This window comes from Acomys russatus, chromosome 3, assembly GCF_903995435.1.
Source record: "Acomys russatus chromosome 3, mAcoRus1.1, whole genome shotgun sequence".
Taxonomy (NCBI): Eukaryota; Metazoa; Chordata; class Mammalia; order Rodentia; family Muridae; genus Acomys; species Acomys russatus.
The window spans coordinates 52165-77986 of NC_067139.1; the positions used below are offsets into that span (position 1 = coordinate 52165).

General features: G+C 43.1%; 1 protein-coding gene across 1 annotated transcript in view; it reads left to right on the forward strand.

Moving 5' to 3' along the window:
• Heatr1 (HEAT repeat containing 1) overlaps positions 1-25117 on the forward strand; it is a 40777-nt gene extending 15660 nt beyond the window's left edge. Inside the window, exons 17-45 of the mRNA XM_051167721.1 lie at positions 105-296; positions 1424-1607; positions 1748-1884; positions 2557-2749; positions 6009-6178; positions 6534-6692; positions 8250-8492; positions 8884-9015; positions 10218-10321; positions 10468-10611; positions 11169-11287; positions 11378-11499; positions 12207-12335; positions 13445-13675; positions 14355-14481; positions 14898-15058; positions 16245-16291; positions 16621-16744; positions 17511-17651; positions 18338-18630; positions 19149-19299; positions 20147-20305; positions 20446-20580; positions 20722-20826; positions 20905-21073; positions 21540-21694; positions 22260-22418; positions 23876-23984; positions 24811-25117. Of these exons, the coding sequence (XP_051023678.1) occupies positions 105-296; positions 1424-1607; positions 1748-1884; positions 2557-2749; positions 6009-6178; positions 6534-6692; positions 8250-8492; positions 8884-9015; positions 10218-10321; positions 10468-10611; positions 11169-11287; positions 11378-11499; positions 12207-12335; positions 13445-13675; positions 14355-14481; positions 14898-15058; positions 16245-16291; positions 16621-16744; positions 17511-17651; positions 18338-18630; positions 19149-19299; positions 20147-20305; positions 20446-20580; positions 20722-20826; positions 20905-21073; positions 21540-21694; positions 22260-22418; positions 23876-23984; positions 24811-24899 (4383 nt within the window). The 3' untranslated portion in view covers positions 24900-25117. The remainder of the gene's footprint in view (positions 1-104; positions 297-1423; positions 1608-1747; positions 1885-2556; positions 2750-6008; positions 6179-6533; positions 6693-8249; positions 8493-8883; positions 9016-10217; positions 10322-10467; positions 10612-11168; positions 11288-11377; positions 11500-12206; positions 12336-13444; positions 13676-14354; positions 14482-14897; positions 15059-16244; positions 16292-16620; positions 16745-17510; positions 17652-18337; positions 18631-19148; positions 19300-20146; positions 20306-20445; positions 20581-20721; positions 20827-20904; positions 21074-21539; positions 21695-22259; positions 22419-23875; positions 23985-24810) is intronic.
• Positions 25118-25822: the final 705 nt, after the last annotated feature.

A 25822-nucleotide genomic window follows, 5' to 3' on the forward strand; every position in this document is an offset into this window, starting at 1 on the left:
TTGTCTTCTTCCCTTCTGCGTGATGCATAGATAGGCCTGAGGTAGAAAAGCATGTCCTGTGAAGATCATGACTAACCAGTAACAGAATATGCTTATTTCTCAAGGTGGAAGACTTAATACATGCTGGGGAAAAGGAGGCCTACAATGTGAAGCAGAAAGTAGCGTTTCACGTGATTGTGTCTGTGCTCATCTCTTGCTGTTCATCCTTCAGAGAAACCTGCTTCCCGTTTGCTATAAGGGTGTTCAGCTTATTGCAGAAAAAAATAAAGAAGCTCAAAAGCATCATCACTGCTGTGGTAAGCGGTACAGTGTCTGCAGAAAGTTGAATGTTGAGTAAATAACAAAACGGCAACCCAAATGCTGAGCATCCAGCTGGGGAGTGAGGAGCAGTTGGTTTCACACAGAGCATCGCATGCTTTTGCAGGAAGTTACTCAAATTACAGGTCCCAAGGTTGGAATGTGTTATGTCATAACTGACTCTGCTCCTCACTGTTTCCGTCAGGTCGTCATCCAGGTTTCACTCATAACTACTCTGATAGAGACAAACTCACTTCCAGAGTTAGTGCTTGAACAGAACTTGTTCTAGTGTTGATTGAAAGAATATCCTGAATATTTAATATTTAGATATTTAAAATACTCCAATTGGTCTGGATGTCTCTGGCCCACTATTGTCTCAGACAGTGTTACTAAAGGTCAAATCTCCATTTAAAACTAGTGCCTCATTTTGCGATAATAAGATTATTTTAATACCTGCTGTTTGCTGCAATATTGTTCTTTTGTTTATTTTCTAAACTTCAAAGGGTTGGTCATTACAGAATTGGCTAAGTGAGTTATACTTTCTCATATATACATATACTCTCAGGACTTTTATAGATTCTGGTTGTAGCTAAAATAATGTGAACTTTATACTTTATTTATTTATTTATTTTTGTTTTTCGAGATGGGGTTTCTCTTGTGGCCCTGGCTGCCCTGTCCTGTGCTCATTTTGTAGATGAAGCTGGCCTCGAACTCACAGAGATTGGCCTACCTCTGCCTCCTGAGTGCTAGGATTAAAGGCATATGCCACCTCACCAGCTGAACTTTATTTAAAAAGTGGCGCAAAATGAACCCCTCTTAATGTCTGCCTGTCTTTTGTGAGATGCAGTAACTGGAGCTTTACTTGTCCTCAGTGCTAGCAGTATAGAGCAACTGTGTTTTAGTCAGTGTTGGCAGCAGGTTGTTTGACATTCCTCTGTTAATGCCCTTTCTGAGGGTTGTGTCTTTCCAGCTGTGGTAGCGTGACCGTTCACACACCCAACAGTCTGTGTGAAGTCGTTAGTTGATTCCTTACTGGAGTGTGCACTTCTGTGACAGTCTCCTGATAGAGCACATGTTTGGAGCGACTTTCGGGATGTACTAGTTTCTGTTTCCGTTGATGTTTCAGGAAATCCCCTCAGAGTGGCACCTGGAATTGATGTTGAACAGAGGATTGCCAGAGGAGCTGTGGGTGCACTATGTACAGCAGCTCCACAGTGCCCAGAGGGTTGCTATGGAGGACTCCGTTTTACTTGTGTTTTCCCTGAAATGTTTTATTTTTGCACTGAAGGCTCCAAAATCTTTTCCTACAGGTAAGGCATGGTCATGAATTTTTAAATGTAATGCAACACTGAGTTCTTAACTCCATAGTTCACCTTCACTTGAATGAAAAGCTGCCCAGCATGCTTCCGTAGGTGTACCCATTGCTTCTCTTTGTCACATGTCCCAACAGGTGCTACCTGGTGGAATCCTGAGCAGATGGATGGCGATAGCAGACACTACCTGCACTTGCTCATTGGCCTCTTTGAAATGCTGCTTGAGGTTTCTGATACCATGCATTTCAGGGTTCTGATGAGGCTTATAATAAAGGTACCTGGCTCGCTCCTCATAGGCACTTCTGCTGTAGGTAGTGTAGGTTACTTGACTACTGCAGTTCTATTAATACAGTATGTTTTGCAGCAATGAAGAGTGTGTACTGATAAACACAGCCTCTATAGCAGTGTAGTAATCATGGCCAGGCAGCATCCCTGCTGATGGGCTATTGTGTTTAAGAATCAAAACAGCCGGTGTGTGTTTGAAAAGTCATTTATAGATGAGAAAACTGGCTGAATGTTCAAAGATGATATTCAGGAAATAGAGTCTCTTGTGAAACCTCTCTGGGTTTTATTGCACTCGTGCTGCAAGCAATGTGCTCTTGTCCGTGTCTGACTTCTCTCTCCATGGCAGTCAGCATTGTTGCTATTGCTACTCCTCAAGGGCTCTCAGTGATGCACCCCAGTCCCACTCTTGCCTTGGTTTTTAGTTATGTCCCTCCCTGTCTTTCTTTGTTCATTATTTTCTTAAGTGCAGAATTATAGTAAGGCTTCTTGAATCTCATTCTTCAGTGACATCCTTCCTAAGTGGTTAAAGTTCCAAGTATTAAAAGAGTGATTCAATATGGCGTGTGTCCTTAACTCTCTCCTGTGTCATTAATGAAAAGATGTGGCACAACTTGTCTGAGAAAGTACTAGACTTCACTTTGTTTCGCTTTCTTTTGATTAGGTACATCTACAAGATGTTCTTCAGCTGTTCAAATTCTTTTGTGTTTTGTGGACCTATGGTTCTAGCCTTTCGAATTCACTAAACTGCACTGTGAAGTCCCAGCTGCAGACTCAAGCTCTTTACATAGGCGCTGTGATGCTTGCTTCTCAGAATACACAGGATAAACAAAAGCTGGCATCCACTGCATCTCCAGGTATGACAGGTCACATTTAATATCTTAAATAGTACATTAGAGACATCTTACTATATGAGGAAGTGTAACACATAATCTTGCATTGATTGTATAGAGAACATAACTTCAAGCACCATGATGACTTAAATTCAATCCTGGGCCCCTCGTAATGGGAAGAGAGAACTGGCTCCTGAAAGTGGTTCTGACTTCTGCACTCACCACATCACAGTAGGGACTGCACCTCCACCACATACACATACAGAAAAATATCTTCATTTTTATTTATTTCTAAAAATGTAATTTAAAAATTAGCAACAACAAAAAGCCAAGTGTGGTGGTGCATGCCCTTAATTCTAGCACTTGGGAGGCAGTGGCAGATGGATCTCTGAGTTGAAGGCCATCAAGGTCTATATGGTAAGTTCAAGGGTAGCCAGGGCTACCCAGAGAAGGCATTTATACTTTGTCTTGTTTCTTTTTTGGATTTTCGAGACAGGGTTTCTCTGTGTAGCCTTGGCTGTCTTGGACTCTCTTTGTAGACCAGGCTGGCCTCTGAACTCACAGCAATCCGCCTGCCTCTCCCAAGTGCTGGGATTAAAGGCGTGCGCCACCACGCCCGGCGTTATACTTTGTCTATAAATTAGTATTTCAGCTGTGCAGTTTGCCATTACCTTTCCATCCACAGAGGCAGTATATTGCAATGTAGGTCACTCTCCACAATCAGCAGGAGTAAGGAACTTCACTTTTCCCTGATGTTGCTATACAACAGGCATCCTGCTGCTCTCACTCACGTGTGATCAGTCTCTTCCCTGCATAAGTACTTCCGAACAAACGTCTGCTGTCTAGGCCTGTCCCAGAGCTTCATAGAGTTCTGGGGAAATGGACTTGTTTCATTTCAAAGCTTAATTACTGACAGTAGAGTCTTGGATCCTCAGGAAAAGGCTTCTTAGGAATGCACCAGTCCTCAAAGGTCCACACTGGGTCTGTGGTGTGCTGGTAGATGTGTCTGTCTATGACAAGTCCAGGGAAATGCTGGCAACTTTTTGTTTTATCCTTTGTTTGAAACAAGCTCTGTATCACTCGGGCTGTCATAGAACTCACCATGTGGCCCAGGCTTGTCTCATACCCACCCACAACAGTGTTCCCGTGTCTTGGCCTCCTAAGAGCAAAGATGATAGGTTGTGAGTGACCACAACCAGCCTGGTTTTAGCATAGTTATAAAAGTTTTCCCCAGCATGTAACATGAAAGAAATTAAGATAACTTTTTATCCCAAATACATGTTTGTTTATTGAAACAGAGTTCCACTGTATAGCCCTGGCTGGCCTGGCACTTGATGTGGTAGAGGAAGCTGGCCTTGAAACTCACTACAGTCTTCCTGCCTTCAGCATGAGAACGTTAGGATCAGGGGCTGAGCCAGTGCCTGACTGATGCATCTCTTGTAAACCCATTGTGGTTGGTCTCACAAAGAGATGCATCTAATAGACCTCTGAAGCCCTCCTGTCCATGCTGTTGAATAGGACAGGAGGTAAAGTGCGTAGTGTCCAGATTTGTTCTTGAAACCCAGCACAGCACCAGAAGTTTACAAAGCTTACATGTGGGGCAACAAAAGCATGAGCCCTCACAGTCTGAAGGATGCTCTGTAAGAACCCTGCATATAGGAGACGTCTGCCAGATAGCATTTATATTAAAATACAACATTGGCTTAATAAATAAAACTGTGTTGAATGAGAAATCTCATATAATGTCCAAAAATCCGAAAAAGTATTAGACAAAACCAAGACATGCTTCTTGTTCAAGAGGCAACAAAATGAAAGTAATGCAAAAACATTCCTCAAATCAAAGCTAGTAGTTTCGCTGCATAAATGAGGTGAGGGACCGCTCTTACTATATTCACTACTGTGAAATTGCTGGTAAATTGCAGATGTGTACAGAATGAGTGGATGGAGCCGATATCCTCCGGGTCTGGAGTGCTTTTGTGGGTGTTAAATAGGAGAGTAGGCTAACCATTAGAAAATCTAATCCTATTTTTATTCCTTGTACAAAAATTCCACCTAAAACGCAGGCATAACACAAAACTTAGCTGGTGTTAGAAGAAGACAGAATACATATGATCTCTCTATAAATACAGAGATTGACATTTTCTTTTTTGGGGGGGTATAAAATTGTTTATTGGCTGTTTTTTCCCTGATCCAAAATGTCTTGTTTCTAACATGGTTTTACTAATTCTTTTTTTTTTTTAATTAATTTATTCATATTACATCCCGATTGTTAGCCCTTCCCCTGTTTCCTCCCATTCTTCCCTCCCTCCCATTTCTCCCCTTCTCCCCTCCCCTATGTCTGTGACTGAGGGAGACCTCCTCCCCCTATATATGCTCTCAGAATATCAAGTCTCTTCTTGGTAACTAGCTATCCTTCCTCTGAGTGCCACCAGGTCTCCCCATCCGGGGGACATGGTCAGAAAAGGGACACCAGAGTTCGTATGAGAGTCAGATCTCACTCTCCACTCATCGGTGGAGAGTATCATGTTCGTTGGCTAGGTCTAAATGAGTTTTCAGGGTAGGCAGTATCTTACCCAACTGAAGATAGTAACCTGGGTTATTTTGCAACTTTATTTCAAAAAAAGGAAACAACAAAAACCCAAACCAACAACACTAGAAGAAAAAAAAAGAGATTATAAGATTTCTGCACTAAAAATAAAATCAAGTGTCAGTCAGGGAGCCAGGTTTGATTGGCTAATGCCTGTAATCCTGGCACCTATGAAGTAGAGACAGAAGGAATCAGGGCTAGCCCAGGCTACATGGTGAGATGGTCTCAAAACAATTCCACACCAGTGAGTGGTGAAACATGTGCAGAGCACCCATAGTGAATTCAGCAGATACCTTCCCAGTGCTCCTAGTGCAGGAATGGATCTGAGAACTGATGCAGCATTGATCTGATGTCACATAGCCTTCGCTAGCACAAGTTAGGATGCATGTGTACCTGCTGAAGAACATGCAGCTGAAGGTGGATGTCAGTTGACAGAGAGTAGATGTTCTGGGCTCATTTTGAGGAACCATGGCCCACATTTTTCAGGCGTGATTAAACAGTGAACAGTTTTCAGAAGAGGGAGTCTGCGAGGGAACACTTTGTGTGTGTGATGGGGGAGGTTAGTGCCTGGGTGTTGGTCAGGTCAGATGCATGCTCTGTGACTGAGCTGAGCTCCCAGCCCCAGAAGGAAGCCTGTCTCTGTGTACCTGTGACACTAACTTGGGCTCACTGATGTCGTTTCCCCTTTGGTTTCAGTGGTGATATCTCTGCTCATCAATCTGGGAAGCCCTATCAAGGAAGTCCGCAGAGCTGCTGTTCAGGGTCTGCAGGTCCTCAGCAGAGTGGCCTCCAAGTTTCAGCTGCTGATAGCCCACCTGGTCCCTAAGGCAGAGGAGATCACGTCAGATGCTACCTATGTGGTTCAGGTAGACTGCTGTCAAAGAAGGTTGAGATGGGAGAGCCTGTGGAGCAGGGGCAGTTTTCTCCCTTCCTATCCTTGTAGGGCTTGTGGTGAACCAGGTGTATTGTGTCGGCATCTGCCATTTTTTAAAGGTCATATTCCATGTTTCAATTCTGCATGAAAGAGTAATGTCCAACCTTCCATTGTGAGCTAACTGTTGGATACTGATAGTCTTTCCAGTTGAGACTTTATTTGAAGAGAAATTAAAAAGTGTAAGAAATGTCGTCATTTGGAAAAGAATCTTCCATAATTAGAACATTTAGTAATAAAAGTTCCTTTTCCCCTTCATAATACAATTTTCTTTCTTTCTGGTAATCTAGGATTTGGCCATGTTGTTTGAGGAACTACAGAGAGAAGAGAAACAGAAATCGCATCCGAAGCTGTCTGAAACCCTGAGAAGCCTTCTTCACTGCTTGTATGGCTGCCCATCTCACATTGCAAAAGACTTGATGAAAGTGCTTCAAGATGTGAACAGTGAGGTATGGCCGATGCCACAGAAGGTGGTGCACTCTGTCCCATATGACTTTCCTGAGGAGAAGCTTTCATGTGTGTGAAGGAGCAGCTGTGTGCTCTCAATTTGGAAGGAAAGAAGGAAACAGGATGCAAAAAGCACACATCACAAATGTCCATTCATTTTCTTTGTTTTCTTTGGTTTTTTTTTTTTTTTTTTAATCAGATCTAAAGTTTATTCAATTTTGTGAACTTATTTACAACCAGAAATGACACTCAAAATGGATGCTGTGCAGCTTCACATTCATTAAATATTACTTTTAGTGTCGAATATAAGTCCATTCATTTTCAAATTATGTTCTTTCCCGTTAACTGGATTTTACATAGGTTTGATTTGTGCCCATTTTTCTTTCGTTGTTGTTGTTTTGTTTTTTTTTTCTAGACAGGGCTTCTCTGTTGTAGCCCTGGCTGTCCTGGACTCACTTTGTAGACCAGGCTGGCCTCAAACTCACAGAGATCTGCCTGCCTTAGCCTCCTTGAGTGCTGGGATTACAGACATGCGCCACTGCACCTGGCTTTGTGTGCATTTTTCAAAGAGAAATCCTCTACATAGAAATATATTTGAAGTCTCTGGAATTGGATTTTTTTTTTTTCATTTATAAAATATTTGGGTTCATGTATTTTTCTGGAGTGAAGCCCATGATGCAGAGGAAATGTCTGCTCCAACTAGCAGTGTTTTCAGTCCCTTTCTCCCACTGCCTTGAATGCCCATGTTCCCCATTGCTCTTCACTTACTTCAGACTCAGAAAATTAAATGGGTAAAATGGAATAAAAATTAATTGATTATATTTTTTCAGTTATTATCCCTGAGTTATCATTGGTGTCATTTACAAGTTGACAAACTTCATATATAAAAGAGTAGATAGTGAATATGGTCCATATTGTGGTCCGTACTCCTGTCTGTGAAGTTCATGTCTTCTGGAAATGTTCGACAGAAAATTATGTCTCCAGTAAACAGGCAGGGTTTTTTTCCTGGTCCGTATTTCCTAAAAAAGTACAGCATTATTATAATAATTAACTGTTAAGAGGTGATTTTTGGAAAGCTGAGGCTAGATTATATGCACACATGCCATGTTATATGAGGGCTTGAGTATAGGCAATACTCTGCAAATACCAAGCAACAACTCTTGGGCTGCGTGGACCATCTGTCTTTGCAGCTGCTCACATCTGCCACCCTTAGGAAAGCAGCCTCAGAGGTTATGTAAAAAGATAATTACAATTGTCGTCAATGGACAAGTGAAAAATATAGGACATCACTAGATTTGTCAAATAAGCCATGATTTACTGACCTATGGCTCAATTACTAAAGCTTTCACATACCTCATTTGAATTAATATTAATTATCATACCAAATTTGAAACGGTGGTTGAGGAAAATGCAGTGGTTTAGCAAATGCTAAACTATTGCTATACTCACATCTTAGTTTGTATTTTCTGTTCTCAGAATATCTTCAGCTTCTGTAGAGAATTTAGGGCACTGTCAGGTGATGAGTGTCAGTTGCTGCCAGTAACCCTCTCTGTCTTCAGGCGGTGCTTGCCCAGCTGTTGCCTATGGTAGACCAACTCCTAGAGAAGGTGGAGAAGGAGCCCACAGCTGTCCTGAAAGATGAGGCCATTGTTCTGCATCTCACACTAGGAAAGTACAATGAGCATTCAGCTTCCCTCTTACAGAAAGACCCGAAGAGTCTAGACCTCTTTATAAAAGCCATGCACACAACAAAGGAGCTTCACCCAGGAATGCCAACCACTCAGATCACTGCTCTTGAAAAGGTCAGTGGCTTCCTGCAAAACCCAACCCTCATCAAGCCTGTAAAGTTGTACGTTATTAATGGGTGAATGTGCTTTTAAAGGACAGATACATTTTACCTGCTATACAAAAAGAATTGCATTTAAAAGTTGGTGAGATGGCTCCACAGGTAAAGGTGCTTGCCGCACAAACCTGACACTTTGAGTGTGATCCCACAACCCATAGTGAAAGTTGTTCTTTCCCTAAAGTTCTTCTCTAACCTGCATGTGTGTGCATACATGCATCCCACACACAATAAATAATAAGTACCCCTCCCTCCCCTTTTTTAAATGGGAAAAGTAAAGCAGAGTTGTCTCGTGGTGAGGGAAGGTGTGGGTGAAGCACATGTGCTGATCCTGGGCTTTTTGCTCCTAGATTACAAAGCCATTCTTTGCAGCTATATCAGATGGGAAGGTTCAGCAGAAGCTTCTGTGTGTGTTGTTCGACTTGTTGGTAAACTGCAAAAGCTCACATTGTGTTCAGACAGTGGGCAGTGTTTTTAAAGGGGTAAGTTGCAAACTTCGTAATTTGTAAATGTTCAGTCTTTTCCAGTTGACAAAGTAATAACTACCCTACATTTTACTCTGTTCCTTTGTGGTCAGATTTCACTATTAACAAGACTCAGAAAACTATGTACTAGAGAGGTACAAAAACCCCAATTGTATATCTTCAGCAATTTTTATTTTGCATTTTTGAATTAATTCTTTAATTTCATACATTATATACAATGCATCTTAATTATGTCTACCTACTTCTCTTGCCTCCACCCACCTCCTGCAAGTATATCTTCTTTCTAGCTTCAAGCTCTAATTTTAAAAAGAAACATTCCAGTAAGTCCAAATAGTGTTACCCATATGTAAATGAGTGTGGGTTCATACACTGAGGGGCATAGGCTGCCTTCCAGTTATACCCCTGGCTCACAAACCATCAGCTGTCAATAGCTCCTCAGCCAGGAATGGGACCTCAGGAGCCCCTTCCCCATGCTGAAATTTTTGGTTTTTTAAGGTAGGGTTTCTCTGTTTAACATAGCCCTACCTGCAGTCTGTAGACCAGGCTGGCCTCAGACTCGCAGCAATTTGCCTGCCTCTCTGCCACCCCACCCCAACCCCCAGTGCTGGGATTACAGGCGTGGACTACCACACCTGGCACATGCTGAAAGCATAGTGTGCAGACAACCGCAGCTGCTGTGAGTTCATGTGTGTAACAGCCTTGCCATGTCAAGAGGACAGCATTTCATAGCATTCTTCTCCATCTTTCTGGTCTTAGATTATTTCTGCCCACTCTACCACAATGTTCCCTGAGCCTTGTTTGGTATAGGGCAGGTCAGTTATAGATGTCCCATCTGTGGCTGGACATTCACAGTCACTTACTTATTCTTAGTATTTTGAATGGTTAGTAGTCCTACATAATGCCTAAGACATCGTTAGTGGTGTTTGTATTTGGGGATCGGCCAGGCTTCCAGTGGCATAATGACATGAAAGTGGGCTGAAATGTTTTCATTGACCTGTGTGACCCTGTTTACGGCAATAATGCTTTTATCTTATTTTAAAGTTGATAATTACATTACAGCCCTCTGAAATGTTTTCATTGACCTGTGTGACCCTGTTTACGGCAGTAATGCTTTTATCTTATTTTAAAGTTGATAATTACATTACAGCCATTGCTGTTATCAGTGAATTACATCACTAGCCATTCTCTCGATATTTCAGATTTCTGTCGATGCTGAACAAATCAGAATAGAACTGGAACCACGAGATAAAGCCAAGTCTTTGGGTACAGTTCAGCAAACAAGAAGGCAGAAAATGCAACAGAAGTAAGAGTTACGAACACACCATGGAGCCTGCTCTCATTCCTCAGGCTCTGACTGCTATGGTTGTAGTTTCTAGATACCCACCAGTTTTGCATAAGCAGGCATAATGGTGTTTGCATTTTCGTCTTTTTGTCCTCTCTGTTTTCCAGAAAATCACAAGATGTAGAATCTGTCCAAGAAGCTGAGGGCTCTTACTGGCAGAGAGTCACCCTCATCCTGGAGTTACTGCAGCACAAAAAGAAGCTCAGAGGCCCTCAGATCCTGATTCCAACTCTCTTCACCTTGCTGTCAAGGTAATGTCACTTGCATTTGGCCGGTGAGATAATAGGGGGTTAAAAAGTTGCCTGTGCTGATTTGAGGGTACCCCTCCTGTTCAGGTCATCTGTCCAATGAAGGAAGTACTGTAGTTGAAGTACTAAAGAATGGTTTCTGACTCCCACTGCCAGTGTCCTAAGCTGACTTCCTCCTGTCTTGTGTAGTAGCTGACCCCATTGCTCTGCTTTCCTACTTAACTTTCAGTGACATATCTGAGCCACCAGCATTGCACTTTAGGGGTGCTGTGTGACACCTGCTATATTTAGTAAATTATTAGAAAGCATAGCTGTAGAGTTTGCCATTGCATTGAGGAGTGTTCTGTCATTAGAAAAGTAAAGTAGTTTTCTACATTGTTAGAACATTTCAAGCAGGTTAGTGGAAAATCCATAGAGAGGAAAAAACTAGAGTTAGAAATCTCATAAACTATGTTTAACAATAGTATATTCTTTATTCCTTATTGAATAAGTTCCTGACAGTAGTTATCAATGTGAGTGGATTAACATAGACATTCCAATTCTCTTCTGGGTTCCTGAAGGTGTTTAGAACCTTTGTCATCGGAGCAGGGGAATATGGAATATACTAAGCAATTAATTCTGAGTTGTTTGCTCAACATCTGCCAAAAGCTCTCCCCAGATGGAGGCAGAATACCTAAAGGTACGTGCTTGGTGGAAAGAAAGGGCAGAAGATCTACAGCTTTGCACATGAGAATATCATCTACTTAGACTTTCCCCTTCCCCACTGTAGATGTTGTAGATGAAGAGAAGTTCAATGTAGAACTTATAGTGCAGTGTATCCGCCTCTCAGAGATGCCGCAGACTCACCACCATGCCCTTCTGCTTTTGGGTACTGTTGCTGGAATATTTCCGGTAAGTGAAAGACGTGAGTGGCTATTTCAGGTCTTTTTGTCTGTGGAAATGCATTAGTATGTACTAATCTAAATTCATTAGGCACTGGGTTGGGGCTCAGTGGTAGAGCCAGCCTAGCAGATGCAATACCCTGCAATTGATTCCAGTGTTGGGGGAGGAGGAGAAGCAGCTCAAGTTAGTAAAGTAAAGTAATGTAACTCTCTAAGTGAGACAATGTGTGGTTAGCCCTTCATACAGTATCTGGCGCCTGGCAACTATCCAGGAAGGTCAGCCTGCCAATCCCCAGAAGATCCTAAACACACAAGACCAAAAAGAAAAGAAATTGAGTGTAATTATCATTCATGGGAGTGGCATCCATCCCAGAGCTTCTAGCCACTGTAGTGGATACAGTCTTGTCATCTTGATGCCACAGCCTCCCAGTCACGGGTGGTGCTGCTTATCTCCTTGTGTTTTTCTGCCATTTGGCCATTTGTAGATTTGGAAACTTATCTGCCCATTGTTGTTTATTTTCACTTCTGGTGGTATAGGACCTTAACCTTAAGGCCTTGTGTGTTGTAAGCAGGGGCTCACTCCACTGTTTTGCTGTAGCCCTAGCCTGAGCCCCTTGCCTGTTCTTGAAGAATGAATATTGTTTTTTATTAGTAATTTTAAAATAAATCTTTAATATTTGAAATAGAAAAATTGGTGACAATTTTACTTTTTTTCAGGATAAAGTTCTTCACAATATCATGTCTATTTTTACATTCATGGGAGCCAATGTCATGCGCCTGGATGATGCTTACAGTTTTCAAGTTATTAGCAAGACAGTGAAGATGGTCATCCCAGCACTTACTCAGGTAAGCTATTCGGAGGCCACCATCATTGTCACTCCTTTTCATTTTTACAGTTTTCATGTAAATGCCAGTTTGGAAACACTCAGATTCTCCATTGTCCTGAATTTTACAGTTTTGAAGCCAGCAAATGGGTTTACAAATTAATTACATTTTCATATTGACTATCTGTTTCACAATTTGATAATGAACTTTTTAAATTAGGAATACAATAAAGAAAAATAAGAGAAAGGAACTTTTAAAGCTACAATGTCAGATTCACTAGCATGCAATTTAACACAAGTTTTCTGAGCATGGTATGTATCAATGGGAAACAAATATAGGAAGTGAAAAGTAGCTGCAAGCATAAAAGGCTGGTTACCTGTAATCCCCACTTGTGGATATTATTTGTCATGTTTTGTCTGTTCTGGGAAATATATTCACACTGTCTCCTTTTAATTCTGAGGGTTAAGTTGGTGTTTCCTGAGTTTAATAAATTAGTGGCTATAGGACGTTTGCCTAAAGTATGTTTCTGTTTGTGTGCATACATTATGTGCCAAAGGAATAAGTAAATACCAAAGAGATGAGGATAAGGAGACACTTACATGATCTAGCATAACCAGAAAAATTCCTAAGAAACAGGTTTGAGCCAATAAAAGGGAGGGCATGATTTGTACAGACATGTGACAAAGCCATCTGTAGCATGGGAAAGAACATGTGCACAGTGTGAGTGAAGAGGACGATGCAGGTCACCAGGATTAGAGAGCATTGGGAGCAAGTCTTTCGGTTCTTTAACCCATTCCAGAGTGTAATGAGCTGAGCTTTGCTCTAGAAGCAGCAGGGAGCTATTGGCTTTCTCTCTGCTGTTCTTGCTTAGATTCTGCCCAGATGAGGACATTTGTGCATCTGTTTGCCATTCCCTACCTCCTGTTGTTGTCCTTTATGTGTGCACCTTGTTTCTTATAGGCAGTAACTCCAGGAGACAAGGCTAGCACCTTAATGCTGTATTTGCCTGAGAGCCATGTAGCACCTTAGATAAAATAGATACTGAGTTTTCATTGAGAGGGCTAATCCCTCTGCAAGCTGGTATTGAAGATTATTTGTGCTTATTCGAGTTCCTGCTTGATCTTTTGCAGTCTGATAATGGAGACTCTGTAGAAGTCACTAGAAATGTTGAAGAGATTGTGGTGAAAATCATTGGTGTATTCGTGGATGCACTTCCACACGTGCCAGAGCATAGGCGCCTGCCCATCCTTGTTCAGCTTGTTGACACATTAGGTGCAGAAAAATTCCTATGGATCCTCCTCATCTTGCTTTTTGAACAGTATGTCACTAAAACAGTGGTGATGGCTGCCTATGGAGAAAAGGTCAGAATATCGGGTGGGCTGGTAAGAAGGAATGGAGTGATGCCATACGGGTTTTGAGATGCCTTTCAGCTTAAGCTCTGCTTAGTGTGCATTATCTGACAGTGCTTGCCCAGCAGCTTTTTCAAGGTTTTCTGGGGTTTTTTTGTTTTTGTTTTTTAAGCTTTCAGAATGTGTAGACCCAGAACATCTTTAAATAGCAACAAAACATCTTCTAAGGGCCCTTGACCTTTCCTAACCAAAAAAAAAAAAGAAAGAAAGAAAGAAAGAAATGAATCTGAAGCCCCACCAGTGGTTCTGGGTTAAGCCCAGCAGAGGTGGGCATTGAAACAGGGCCTCTAGGAACTGCCTGTGGAGACTGTACGAGGGAGGACTGGCCATTTGTTTGGATGGGCCAGAGCTTACCAACAAAAGCTGACAGGGCCTGGGAGCAGACAGATACCTCTTGTACCTCAGTCATGCAGTGAAGTTCCTCTGATGGCTTGCTACATGGTGTCCTAGGCCCCTGGCTCCATTCTTTGAATAGCTGTTTCACTGAAGAAATTCACAAATTTCATGTCTGGTGACAGCTGTAGAGAGAAGCATGTATTGCTGAAGGATGTGTTCTGGGTGTGCCCTTAGTTTATGCTTACTAATGTGCTTGCTGGGCAGTTTTGTCACCTTTCCCCTTCTTCCCAAACAGGATGCAATTTTAGAGGCAGATACTGAGTTCTGGATTTCAGTCTGCTGTGAATTCAGTGTCCAGCATCAGACCCAGAGCTTGATAAATATCCTCCAGTACCTGCAAAGGCTGCCAGAGGAAAAGGAAGGTAAGCCTAGGCTAGCTGAGAGTCACCATCCAGTCTGAAAGCCGAGGCGGAGCAGAAGTGGGCAAAGCAGTTCTCGGAGCTCTAGTGCATCCATAGAAGAGGAGCCATGGATTTTAGGTGTTCCCAGAGACCCCTGACCGCTGTACCTCTTAATACTCTGTTAGCTGTATCTGGGCTTCAGCCCGCAGGAACTCAGTCCAGAGCTAGGTTGTCTGATTGTCTCAACTTTCTCATTTTGTTGTATTTTCTGCTTTGACTGACCTACTCTTCTCAGGCCTGTGGGGCGTAGAAAGGTTTGGGTCCTAGCTGAGCACAGTTCTGAGATGCATCCTGCTCACATGCTCTTCCTGAAAATTCACTGTGCAAATCATTTGTTCAAGATGAATAAACTTGTCTGTTTTGTTACTGTTTTTCAGAAGCCATTCCCAAGACAGTGTCTAGTAAGAGTGAAGTTCAAGATGAAATTTTGGCAGTTTTTAAGGTGGACACTCACACAAGCAAGGAGCTTCGGCATTTTAAGTATTTGTCAGTGTCCTTCATGGCCCAACTCCTTGCTTCTAATCATTTCCTCAAAAAGGTGATGTGTTCTTTAAGTGTGTTTATGATAAAAGGGGATCTTGCTTTTGCTGAAAACAGTGTTTTAGACTCACAAAAAAATAGCTTGGCAAATGTCTTGTGAAAATGTCAGACATGCTTTGAAAGATAATGAAACCAGCAGTACAGTCCACCATGCGGACCTGCTGGGACACTATCCACCAGAGTGAGCCCCAGTAACCTCATTCTCAGGCATATAGACCCAGTGGAGGCACGTGCACATGCACACCACCAGTCATTTCCAGGCAAATGGAAGATAGCATTACTCATGCCAGCCCCAAAGGGCTAACAAACCAAGTGTCTGCCTGCCAAGTGGATAAATGACCTGGTTTGCAGGGAATATGATGAACAACACAGCCACCTGATGAATCTGTCATAGGAAACTGGCTTATGTCATGGATAAAGTGTTGGCACCTCTCCAAAAGAGAGAGCAGAGGGGCCTTCTGTCCCCACTTCTATGCAAGAAAAGAATGAAGAGTGAGAATCAGGGAAAAAAGAGGACCAGCAGTCTCAGAGCTATCATTTGCTCTGCAGCTCCCTGGTTATCTCAGTACACTAGCTGTCTTACTGTTATAAATGTTACTATTATTTTTCAATTGTGTGGAATTTTTTTATCAACAATACAACACAAATAAGGTACTGAAAGAGAATTTATGAGACAATTTTCAGGGCTTCTTTGTGTGCCCCTGACTCCCTTGGAACTTGCTTTGTAGACCAGGCTGGCCTTGAACTCAGAGATCACCTGCCTCTGCCTCCCGAGTACTAGGATTAAAGGTTTATACCACCACCACCCCACTAATTTCCAGGACCTTAAAAGGGGGACAGAAGAATACTTGAAAAACAAATACAGCGTTCATTCATGTGAAGACACACTGTTGGGTTGTTTTCATGATGCTTGGCTTTCATGCCCTGTAGGAGCTCACAGATCGGGCTTTCATAAAAGCAGGACTGCTCACCGCTCTCTCTCTCTGAGTCTTGCTGTGCTGTACTCGTACTGTAAACCCTGTTAAGTGGCTGCAGCCAGTGAGGGTGATCTCAGCCTAACTAAACTGTAATGTCAGAGAAGTTTCAGGAGCAGGATTGTGGGAATAGTCTTGTTTCTTTAACCCACATTAGATGACTCATCATCAGTGTCCATACTATTCTCATAGAGCTTCTTTAATTTGTAGGTAGTTGAAAGTGGTGGTCCTAAGGTCTTACACGGCCTTGAACAGAGGTATGTTTGTTCTTTTTTTTTACTTTTTGGGAATAATTCCAACTTTGAAAGGAGCTGGAAAAATGTAACATACACACAGTCTGGCTACATTCCCTGCTGCTTTGTCATTCTCACTGCAGACATTTTTATTTCAACTTGAAAATAAATCTGTCAAGTGTGTTTCTTTGCCCTGAGTACTTTGCTCCAGGCCAGATGAAGATTCTCTGGACTGGTTATCCAAGCAGAGGATAAGCAGCAATGCTCCCTCCTCTCCTTTCTCTCCTATAACTTCTGAAGTAACTCTGAAATAATTCACTAAGTTGACTTTTCTGAGTGTGTCTCTGTTTAAGGTTGCTTGAAACAGTTCTCGGCTACATTAACACAGTTGCACAGTCCATGGAAAAGAATGCAGACAAACTGACTGCGAAGTTTTGGCGAGCCCTGCTCAGCAAAGCTTACGACATGCTAGATAAGGTAGGCTTTCATTTTCACTTTAATTACCATGTTTGGTATTAGTTTTATGCCACTGTAAAATTGTTTCACTTTAACAATACACCTAGCAATTTTTTGTAATATGAGAAAGGTCAAGTTTGTCTTGTTCAATCAAGTCTCTTAATGTGTAGAAACAAACTTGTCGGGGGGGAAAGTGTTTGCTTACCAAAGATGAGAATGTGTGCCTCAGTAAATCTGGTGAGCCTACTAGTTGGCCGTGTCTATATAGTGTTCTGCTTCGTTGGAATGGATAGTATAAAGGCCGCTTAGATGTTGCAGACGCATGAGTGGCCTTGAAATGTGGCCTGAAATAGCTCCCTTCCTTCAGGGTTGGGGTTTTGCTTTTAATTGTGATTAGTAGCAACTACCTGAGAGCCTTTGTAAGAATTATGTGAGAGAGCATGTATGAAAAAGTCTGGTATCTCAGGGTTATAATAAACAGGAGTCTGAGCTTGCCATGGTAATTTGTGGTTCATACCTATAGTTGCAGCACTCAAATCTGAGTTCAAGGCCAACCTGGGCTACATAGCTATGCTTTCTGCCAAAATAATAAGTCTATCTTATGGAGTTGATTCTTTTCGTTTTTTCCCTTTTGTGTTAAATGCTCCCTTCTTTCGGGGCAGAGGCAGGCAGATCACTGTGAGTTCGAGGACAGCCAAGGCTATACAGAGAAACTTTTTCTGAAAAAAACAAAACGAAACAAAAAAAAAAAAAAAAACCAAACAACTGTTCATTTCTTTATATATAGGTCAATGCCTTGCTGCCCACAGAAACATTCATCTCTGTGATTAGAGGGCTGGTGGGCAACCCCCTGCCATCTGTCCGTAGGAAAGCTCTGGATCTTTTGAATAACAAGCTACAGCATAACACATTCTGGAAGAAGAAAATGGTAAGTGAGGACCCTCTTGCAAACCCATATGTCTCCCTTTGCTTGCTACAGAGCTGCTTTAGCTCCCCAGCAGTTCTCAGGTACACTGTCTCCAGCAGAGGGATTATTATCTGTGTTGGCGTGCTGTGGGTGTATGAGAGACAGGTGGTTGGTTCTTATGCTATAGATGTGTATAGAATTCACCTGAGGATAAATTCGGCCCAATGTACTGCTTGCTGTGGCCCATGCAGCCCTTAGCTAAAGGGTATTTGGTCTCTCCTCACTGGGATACTATGTGGATCAGAAGTTGATCATATGCATTTGCTTATGTAGAGAAGGTAGATGGGCTAGGTGTGGTGGCCCTTAGGAGACCACAACAAGAAGTTCTCAAGTACAAGCCATGTCCAGACTGCATAGTGAGCTGGAGGTCAGTCTGGACAGCTTAGTGAGACCCTATCTCAAAAGTCAAAATCATGGGCTGGGGCTACAGCTCCATGGTAGAACACTTGTTTAACATGATCAAGGCCCTACCCAACTTCTCTACACTAGGGACTAGGAAGAAACAGTTACTTGAAAGTAGTTGTGTGGCTTGAGACTCAGCCTGCATTTTCGATTAGATCAGACAGACCCAAGCAGAGGAGATGGGAATGGAGACTGACCCTCTTTATAGCTCTGATCATTGGTCATTTGGGCTGCCTTTTCTTCAGGTTCAGCGCTTTCTAAAACTGGTTCCAGTCCTTCTGGCCATTGTGCAACATAAGAAAAAGGAGGCAGAAAATGAGCAAGCCATTAACAGACAGACAGCGCTGTACACCCTAAAACTCCTATGCAAGAATTTTGGAGCACAGAACCGAGAGCCTTTCATACCAGTTCTGAGCACTGCAGTAAAGCTGATAGCACCAGAGAAAAAGGAGGAGAAAAACGTCCTGGGAAGCGCCCTACTATGCATAGCAGAGGTGACCTCCACTCTGGAAGCACTGGCCATTCCTCAGCTACCCAGGTACCTTGGAACAAGAGCCACTACAGCAAGAGAAGGAAACTGCCTTGGGGACTTTTGGCTTCTTGAATAGAAAGTAAATGAAAGAAGTGTGAAAGAATTGATCTTTTCCTTGTACTGGAAAATACACCATTGCTGTGACCTTCAGATATGGTATAATTGCCAATTGAGAAGCATGACCAGAGCAGCCTTCTGCCACCGCAGAGGGAAGGAGGCTGGGTGCTCCCGACTCTGATGTTGGCTTTGACCATAACCAAGTTGCTTACCTTAAAGCCCTGCCACCTGTAATCTGGGGATATACCCTACATCTCTTTTCACAGTTACCGTGTGTCAGCACTGTTCTACCAAGGACTTCTTGGTCCAAGTAATGTAAAGTGTGCAGACAGCATTCTTCACATTGTGGGTTACAGTGCTGTGGCAAGCACACCTCGCTGAGAGTTCTTCCTGCCCCTGCTCCTCCCTTCTTCAGTGTTTGTCTGAGGCTTGCAGCCATTCTTAACATACTTGTTCCCTCTTGCCAGCCTGATGCCATCACTGCTGTCAGCCATGAAGAGCACCAGTGAGTTGGTTCACAGTGAGGTCTGCCTGCTCAGTGCCCTAGCCGCCCTGCACAAAGTTGTTGAGACTCTTCCACACTTCATCAGTCCCTATCTGGAAGGACTTGTGACACAGGTGGGCTTTGGTCAACTATGACTTGCTACCCGGGGTGTGAAGGGAAACAGTTTTACCCATTCAATCCTCTTACTGGCTCTTGATTTATTATTGTTTCACAGACATGATTCTTGTTTCTGAACAGAGGTGTTTTTGTTTGTTAAACATGCTTTTTTTTTTTTTCTTTCGTTGTCCCTTCTGCTTCATTGTGGAACTAGCAGGCAAGGATTCCTTTTTTAGTAGTATGGCTCTGTTTTTCAGCTGTATAGCATTTACTGCTTTATTTTCTTTAGATTTGGGGGTGGGCAGGTAGAGTTGGCTATAGTTGCTTTGCTTTTGGAAACTAGTGTAGCTGTGGTTTTGATAGGAACACTTCCTTAACTGTGAGGTGTTGCATATAGAGGACTCCCTCACTTTCAGGCTGCCTGTCAGCACACTGTAGGCAAGTGGCATTTTGACCATGAATGTCAGCCCCTTGTTGACAAGGTTACTGCTATCTGGCATGTGAATGCTTGCCATTATTGGAGCTGAATCTTGACTGCCATGGTGCTGGTGACATCCCCTGACTGCAGCTAGCCAGCTAGGGGCTAGGCTGATAGAATCTTCAACTGTTTTTAGCTACGAAGCACCTGAGCTGTAGGAAAATCATCAGGCAGAGAGCCTTTTGTGTTTCTACACTCGTTCGCCCTCTTCATTGGCTTCCAGTTAGGAGAAGCATCTACCCAGTTTTATCTGCAGTTAGTCAATTTACTCTAAAGAGTTCTGTGCTCTGGCATTTGAGCTGACTGCATGCCTTCACCAAGCCTTCTATGCGTGTGGTTGTCAGCACAGTCGGCACCCTCAGTCACTGTTTTTCATGTACCTGCAGGTGATTCACCTAGAGAAAATTACTAGAGAAATGGGTTCTGCCTCACAAGCTAACATCCGCCTGATGTCTCTTAAAAAGACCCTGGCCACCGGGCTGTCACCTCGAGTCCTACTACCAGCCATAAGCAAGACTTTCAAGCAGATCCAAAAGAACTGGAAGGTGAGGTCATGTTGGCTGTGGACTTTGGAGAAGGAAGGTGGTACTGAAATGTGGAGTGAGAATAGCATCATTCACTTCCTGTGAGGATGCTTGAGCTCCAGAACAAAGCAAACTGATATTCTCTGCTTCATTCATGGTAGAATCACATGGGCCCATTTATGAGCATCTTGCAAGAGCACATCGGGGTGATAAAGAAGGAAGAGCTCTTGTCTCACCAATCTCAGCTGACAACCTTTTTCCTGGAAGCCCTGGACTTCCGGGCACAGCACTCAGAGGTGAGCTGGTCCCCACTCCCCATGCCCTAAAGCTGTCATCTCCCTTTCTTTGCAAGATCCAGATTTTAAAAATAGCTGTGTGGCATTTGTCCTTGCCTAAGCATTTAATCCATGCTGTCTAATTAGTTCCTTCATTTTCAGGATGATCTAGAGGAAGTTGGGAAAACAGAAAATCAGATCATTGACTGTCTAGTGGCCATGGTAGTAAAGCTCTCTGAGGTCACATTCAGACCTCTCTTCTTCAAGGTGAGGCTTCCTTCCTGCATCTGCTCACTGTAAGTGGCAGGATGAGTAGATGATGTCACTGTTCTCTTGTGATTGTAGCTGTTTGATTGGGCCAAGACAGAAGATGCTCCGAAGGACAGGCTGTTGACATTTTACAATCTAGCCAACTGCATTGCTGAGAAGTTGAAAGGCCTTTTTACTCTGTTTGCTGGCCACTTGGTGAAACCTTTTGCAGATACCTTGAACCAAGTAAACATCTCCAAAACAGGTTGGTAGCTCCTTTGGGCCAGTCCACTGACACAACAATTAGTATGGGGCCTAGAGCTCAGGAAAGACTTCCACGATCCTGGGCTTTTCTACTAAGGATGATGAATTTTTACTTCGCTATATCTTCTGTTAGAACAAGGAATAATCAGTTGACACAGGAGAAAGGATAGAGTGGGCATTGTTACCCATTAGTAGAGTGCTTCCCTGATATAGGAGAGGCAGTGGGTTCAATTCCCGGGTTTAGATTGGTCTATCCTCTGCTAGTAAGCAGCTGAAGTGACTGAATTTGCCTAACTAAGCACCACAGTCTTAGCTCTGAAGGCAAGCCACATCTCAGAGAAATCATTGTTCGGTGTTCCACTGCTTACAGTTTCCAGGTCAGACCCGCAGTCTCTTCTGGTGTAATTGTGGCAGTCTATACGCCCAGGACTTAGTGTTTGCCACTTGTACTCTTTCCCTGCATACAGATGAAGCATTTTTTGACTCCGAACATGATCCTGAAAAGTGCTGCTTGTTGTTGCAGTTTATCTTGAACTGCTTATACAAGATCTTCCTTTTTGACACCCAGAACTTCTTGAGTAGAGAAAGAGCAGAAGCCTTGATGATGCCCCTGGTGGATCAGGTAACCCACTGGATGGCCTTCTGCTTCTGAAGCCTCCTGGATCAGTCTTTGCATTTCTTATGTGTGCTGCATGGTAGCTTGCAAGGCTTTTGGATAAGTTGTTTTTTAGGGGAGGGGTCCTTCATTAAAAAGCTATTCAAAAATTGATTTTTTTTCCCCACGGGTATGACTTGCCTTCATTGTGGAGTTCATTGAGTTTTACTTGGGATTTATTCAAAAGGAAAGAGAATAGATCTTACTGTCAGTTTATCCATTGAAAAGAAAGAGTGTTAACTAACTATTGTCAACTAAGCCCAGTGGGCATGGTACCCCCACAGGAAAGTTCGTACACACACATACACACACACACACCAGGTCTTCTGGCAGGAAAGCTTGATTCTAAAAACTTTTGCAGCTACTTGAACTCCAGGGGGAAGAAATTGCCCTAGAGACAAGATTAGGGTGGGAAGACCCTACTTTTTGAGCCCGCTGATGTTATGAAAGATGATAAAACACACATTAGGGATGTGCTCAGGCACAAAGAAAATGTGCCTGTTGCTGACAGCCCATGTGCCTCTCTTCCTAGCTGGAAAATAGGCTTGGAGGAGAAGAGTGGTTTCAAGAACGGGTGATAAAGCACCTAGTGCCCTGCATCGCACAGTTCTCCGTGGCCATGGCAGATGACACCATGTGGAAACCCCTCAACTACCAGATTCTGCTAAAGACAAGAGACTCCTCCCCTAAGGTAAAGCTGCATTCCCCTTGGCTGTGGCCTGAATGCCTACCTATAGTCAGGATGTCAGCCCTGGGGCACTGATGGGAGAGCCTGGCCCTGGGTCTGCACTACTAGAGGTCTGGTCTACTGTATAATATAGAATTCTAGCCTTTCTAAAGAATTCCTGGGCTAGGGAGATGGCTCAGTCAATGAAGTGCTTGTGCAAGCACATGACCAAAGTTTGATCCCCAAAACCCACATAAAAAGCCAGCATGCTGGGCACTGGAGAGGTAGCTCAGCAGTTGGGAGCATTGGCTGCTCTTCCAGAGGACTGAGGATAGATTCCCAGCAGCGACGTAACGGCTCACAGCTGATTATGGCTCCAGTTGCAGTGGATCCAACAACCTTACCCAGACATACATGCAGGCAAAACACCACTGCACATAAATGTAAATAAATTATTTTAACCAGCATTCTGGGGTATATCTGTAAAAATAAAAGACTAGCTGAAAAATTTAAGGTGGTGGCACCCAAGGAACAACACTTGAAATTAGCCTTTGGCCTTCAGATACATATGCACACAAATCTACCACGCACAAATACAATAAAAGAATTCCTTATTTCTTCTGCAGGCTTTTATAAATAGTTCTATTTCCCAGTCCCATCAGTATGGTAGGCAAAAGCATTGAAATACTTTTCCTCTAAGTCTCAAATAGTAAAAACTCCAGATCACTCCTTGATTTTCAAGGTCATTGTGCCCTGGAGTGGTTCTGGTGTGCACAGAACACTGCTTTAGTTAGAGCAGAAATGAGTGCTGTGGTACCTTGAATGACATTAACATTCCTTACCTAGAACTTTGTAGCAGTTTTATTCATAAATCATTACCTCATATGAGAGCTGTCATATGAGAGCTTCACTGTCATATGAGAGCTTCACTGGGTAAACAGCCCAAAGCAGACTTCAGTAGGACCATTCAATTGATTATATTTATTAGTTGAAAGCAATAAAGCTGTCTGTCATAGGTTTTTGTTTTGTTTTACATTTATGTATTAGGTCGGGCATGTGCCTGCTGTGGTGCATGTGTGGAGGTTAGAGGACAACTCGGAAGAGTCACTTCTCTCCTTCCCCCAACATGTGCATCCTGAGGATTGAACTCAGGCCACTAGGCTTGGTGGCAGCACCTTTACTTATTGGCTCTTGCTTTGTTTGTTTGTTTGTTTGTCTTGTAAAGAAAATACCATAATTTTTCTCTTCACATTTTAAAGAGCTGCAGTGCTAGAACAGTTTGAAAATCACTGATTTGTAGACAATCCTTATTTAAATGGCTACAAAATGTGTTAATCTGTGGAGGACCTTGAGTGAACACAGCGAGGGTGTAAAATAGCACTCAGTGTGAAAAGAGCCATGTCCAGTCAGGTCAGGTCTTCAGACATGAACAGCATGAGGGACAATGAACCAGTTTAATTCTTGATGTCTGCTCCTTCCAGGTGCGATTTGCAGCCTTGGTTGCTGTCTTAGCACTGGCTGAGAAGCTGAGGGAGAATTACATTGTTCTTCTTCCAGAGTCCATTCCTTTTCTAGCAGAATTGATGGAAGGTAAGTCTGAAGCTAACACAGTGATGCAGAATCCCGTGGCCATGGGCTCTCTGAGACAGGTTTGCATATTGAGTCCTTTCTCTTCATGCTTAGTTCTAGTAGGCTGGGCACAAGTCAGGAAGCTGTCACCTCAGTCACCAAGAGCAGCCTGCAGTGTGTTGCTGGCATCTCCCCAGCAGTTGGACTGCTCATGGGCCACAGTATTGTTTATGTCAGATATCTACGTAAGTAGATATCTGTGGCCATTAAGAGCACTTAAGTAGAGTCTGTGGCCATTAAGAGCACATCAGTTGTCCACTTGCGTGACGAGCTATTCTCGTTGGTGCTGACACAATCTCACTCAGTACTCACAGTGGGCTCAACATACCTCTGTCAAAACACCTAAGAAACAAGAGGCTTGATAACAGCACTGAGCAGCAGGTGGGGCTGGCTTAAATGAGAACACAGCTCTTCATTGGCATGCCTTTACATTATACCACCCAACACCCTTCATATTAATTGGGGATGGTGAGGAAGGAGAGGTACTTTTGTATCTAACTGGCTGTGTGCATCTGGCCAGAAGCACATGGTCTCTTATGCCCAGTGTCTGGTAAGGACTGGGACAGCTCCTGGAGCAGAGGGTCCCTCTGGAGCTTGGATTTGAATGTATGATCCCTTTCTTATGGCTTGGTCCTCTTTAGCAGCCAAGAAAAGACTATGCCTGGGGGTGGAGGGGGGGCAGTGAGAGAACGCCTCAGGTCACAGCCTGCTAGGTGCTTCCTGTACCTGTCAGAGTGGTGGGAATTAAGCTGTCAGGTCCACTTGTGATTCTGGTTTTTGTTGTTAGACGAATGTGAAGAAGTGGAGCATCAGTGCCAGAAGACCATCCAGCAACTGGAGGCCCTGCTGGGGGAGCCACTGCAGAGCTACTTTTGAAGCAGAAAGCGAATCCACCCACTGCCTTATTCTCTGTTAAGAGTTCAGACTTATGTTTTAATTGGGGGTGTGGTGCCATGTTACTTTTGGTGCTTTCACATCCGCCGATATGTATGTTTTTATAAAATTCCTGCCTGTCTGGGCTGCCACAGAGGCCTCTGTCTCCTGCCTTTTGTACAGAGTTGCTCAGAAGTAAATAGATGGTGTTTTTATACAAATCGTCTGGTATTTGTCTTTGAGACAGGCAAGTTCAATTTCAGTACCTGAGGCCTAGTGGTTCCCTGAAACACAAGCTGTCACTGTTCCTTGTGTCTCCTCATGGTGTGGTGTGTGGAGGAAGTACTTCTACCCACAGGAGTGAGTGGTCTCAAGAAAATGGCACCATGTGACAGCAGTCAAGAAGGTTTTTGGCAACAGCCACTTGGGCTTTTGCTTTTTTTCTAGGGTAGACTGACAGTTCCTTGATGCACCTGGACTCAGGGCTGTGCTTGTCTCTGTTCCTCTTTCCTGTGTGAAGGGGGAGGGATATGCTGCTTGGGAAATAGCCCACACCAGACTGACAGACAGCAGGTAGGCAGGATAGCAATGCTAGTGATGGTTTTGAAGTTCTGTTACAGTGAGCTGAAAATGAAAACTCAAACAGAATCAAACCCGTTTGCCTTCAGTATCTACAACATGGAAAAACTATTACATAGAATATTCATTCTAATTTAATAAAAAGAAAAATTTAATGCACAATTAGGGCAAGCAAAAAGGCCATTTGCAGTTTAGAGATAAAACTTAGAAATAAACAATGAAATGTCTCACAACTTAATAAATCTTTTTTAAAAGACCAGAATCTAAGAAGTAAGACTGATTCTATTCAATACCACTCTTAACTGCTTTGTGTAAAATAGAAGTGAAAATAAGCTTTCATATGAATA